Below are 3366 nucleotides of genomic sequence, written 5' to 3'. Positions count from 1 at the left end.
AAGATCAGTATGAACGTGACATCTATTAGTAGATCAGTATAAGTGATCTACTAAGTTCACATGTATTATGTGTTGTTGGTGGGTTGGATCAAACCTTAACCCGATGCCTAAACACGGGTTGAGCCCAAATCCGAGCCTACAAAAACCTTTGCAGCTTTGGTTTCACCACAGATTTGGACTAGAGTTAGCCCATGGCATCTGTGTCGACCCAAGTTTTCACTGTTCATATTTCCATGTATTCTGCATAGGTTGGCCCATTTATTTTGACTTATTTTATGAGTTTGGCCCTAATTGATTCCTAAATTAGATCCGAACCGAACCAATTTATTTGATTTTGATCGGTTTAAAGTGCTTCTGAATTTAAACTCATTTGACCCATATTAGACCTAATCAATTCTTCTAAGTTAGACGAAGTTATGATAGATTCAAAACTAATCTTATGAGGATTATTAGTTGGTTAAATTAAATTTATTTTAATTAAGCTCGATTTGAATCGGTTGGACCAATTCAACTATGATTTAGGTCGATCAAGAGTTAATTAAAGTATGATTCTTGATGTTGATAGATCATTTATAAGTTTTGAGGTGTCGAGATTGATTTACAAGTTTGATTATAATTTCTTGATAGATGAATGATGTACTCGGATCTTCATTAGTCATGCCTCACATGGTAAGAACTTTGGGGCCATCATCACATGGTGGGTAGCATTCATCGGATGGATTCCCATATATGAACCCTTTATTATAATTTTTTTAATATATATATATATATATATATATATATATATATATATATTTTTTTTTTTACTTTGATGGATAAGAAATATTATTTTATTTACTACTGGGAGTATGATATGAATTTCATCTATGGTTGGGAGAGACTCAAGCCCAAGAGCATCTTCATTTGTTGTTAAGAATATATTTTATTAGATATATACTCTCTCGTATTGAAAAGTACATACATACATCCTCGCTAGATCCCTAGAGGGGTCAATTAAAAAAATATTTATAATTAATTAATATTATATGAAATTTTCAAAATATTATATTTTAGAAAAATATTACTGTCAATTAAATTTATTTAAAAAATAATCTTAGTTTTAATGCATTATAATCAGAAAAACAAACTCTTATTTCCTTCCTTTTACTACTATCCAAACAAATTATGTTAATTAAAAAATATATTTATAATTAACCTTCTCTATAAGATAACCTATTCTCGTTAGCAATTAAGATTATATTCTATCGGATCCATACTTTCTTACATAAATGCTGAAAAGTATATACTTGCATTCTCTCTATATGATAACTTTCTCAAAAACACCGATGGTATTTCTCATATTTTGCTCTCAACTCTTATCATAGTCTACAGATACTTGAGAAATAAGAAAAGGCATACCTTAATTTTTAGGATTGTTTACTTTTAGGAAAAAAATTTCTCAAATCAAGATCTCTTGTTCTCCTAGGATATTAACTCCAAAAATTTTAAATTATTTTAGAATCGCAACATGGTATAATTTCATAGTTTTGTTGCATGCATTTTGTTCTCTAGATTGATGATGAACAAAAAAAAAAAGTAGAAGTCAAATAACATTTAGGTAGGAATTCAAAAACTCTTTTAATGTTCTTCTTCTGTCAAGGGCAGAAGGTGATATCGTAGTTAGCCCCCACACAGGTGAAGGTGCTGGTCCTATCATCATAAGCATAACTATATGCTTGAGGACATGCATTCTTGACGATCTGGGAGTAGTAGGAGGGCTTGCAAGTGTCCGGGCTACCGTACTGGCCCCTGCAGCAGTACTCGTCCGTGTTGAAGGCTAAGCATGCGCTCTTGCACCCCACCACGCCCCCGTCCGGCGCTGTTATCCGCAACTCCTGGGGGCACAGCGCGTTGACGTTCACCGGGCACGACGTGCTGTTGCAATTCGACCCCCCGCTGGGAACGACCAACACCGGCAAGCTGAAGCCGTCGACGCAGCTCACGTCGTAGAAATCCTTGCCTCCGTCGCCCTGCAGGGTGAACTCGATGAGCGTGGTCGGCGGCGCTCCTCCCGCCCCATTGCACGCCACCTGCCCAGTGCCGCAGTCCCCGGTGATGCACGAGAATTTGCCCGCCGAGTCAGTGGAACACGTTTGCCGAGCCCACAGCCGGCCTCCCCAGGCGGGTGGCGCATCCAGTGAAAAGGAGGCGCCATTGTCCAGCTGGAATCCGGTCTGGGAAAGAGCACCTTTGTCGGAATTGGCCAACGAGGCAGGCCAAACAGTGAAGGGGCAGTTGTTCTTGAAGCTAAAGGTGGCGGAGTGTGCGCCTGAAGAAGCATCAACAAGTGTCATGCATGAACGAATGACATAACAACGTCAAGGGAAGGCATACATAGAACCAATGATCACGGACCTGAGATCAGGATGGCGACGAAGAAGGCGAGAGAGACGAGTCGTGGTTGCGCCATAGACGAAGGCTGCGAAGAATTGAGAGGAGTTGGGATGAGATGAAATGTCGAAGTCAGGGATGATTTATAGCGGAGCCAACGTTGTGCGCATGGATTGTTATTATTCATGATGTCTAAGTTAGTTAGGTCCGCCAAATATTGGATTGGATTGCCATCCAAAATGGGAAGGTGGATAATATGGTTTCTATTTATTCTAACATCCCCAAAAAAAATCTATGTTATAATAGAAATGCATTAATCGCATTAATCGCAATGGGAAGGTGGATAATATGGTTTGATAGATATATCATATATAATAGAAATGCATTAATCGCATAGTCGGAATATTCTTTTTTATCATGAGTGAATGCATAGTACACAAGGAGGGGCACCTTGGTCACTCAATCACTTTGGACACTTTTTTTCTAGATGCGCAAGAGTTTTGCTTTCGACTTGGTCGATTGCACTAGGTGCTTCAGATGTTTTTCTTCTAGATAGATTTAGACGAACGCAACGTGCCTTTGTTGACCTGCTAAGATTTGGCAAATCTTACGAAACTTGTAGTGTTGATGTGAGCAACAAATTATTATCATCTTGGTGTTGAGACTCTCTTATGTTTAAAAAAAGATTAAACCTAAAAAATTAATTAACTCTTTGTTGTACCTTCGATTAACCCTTCTCGACTTGAGTCGTATTATCGTCTTATCGATTTGAGCATGTCATGTGCATGACTTCACTAAGTCAAAGTGATCATCTTGATTATGGTCATGAGGGACTTTGAGGTGCAGAGCAGTCAGAGAAAGTTTCGAAGATCCAACTAGAAGACACAATCATCTCCAAGTTATTTTAAAGGCACATCCAACATAACATTATGGTCAACTTGTTGACGACCATCTCGAGGACATGACTAACTTGAAGAAAAAAACAATTGAAAGTTA

At 38.3% G+C, this 3366-nt stretch overlaps 1 protein-coding gene across 1 annotated transcript; it reads right to left on the bottom strand.

Moving 5' to 3' along the window:
* Positions 1-1634: 1634 nt before the first annotated feature.
* On the bottom strand, positions 1635-2449 carry LOC103993129 (thaumatin-like protein 1b). Its single transcript, XM_065178156.1, has 2 exons — positions 2395-2449; positions 1635-2308 (listed from the first exon to the last, which is right to left on the bottom strand). Exons 1-2 carry the CDS (start codon positions 2447-2449, stop codon positions 1635-1637), a joined length of 729 nt encoding a protein of 242 aa, XP_065034228.1.
* Between the last annotated feature and the right edge of the window lie 917 nt (positions 2450-3366).

The sequence above is a fragment of the Musa acuminata genome, unplaced genomic scaffold, assembly GCF_036884655.1.
Source record: "Musa acuminata AAA Group cultivar baxijiao unplaced genomic scaffold, Cavendish_Baxijiao_AAA HiC_scaffold_1109, whole genome shotgun sequence".
Lineage (NCBI taxonomy): Eukaryota > Viridiplantae > Streptophyta > Magnoliopsida > Zingiberales > Musaceae > Musa > Musa acuminata.
This window is presented reverse-complemented; position numbering and strand designations above follow the sequence as displayed.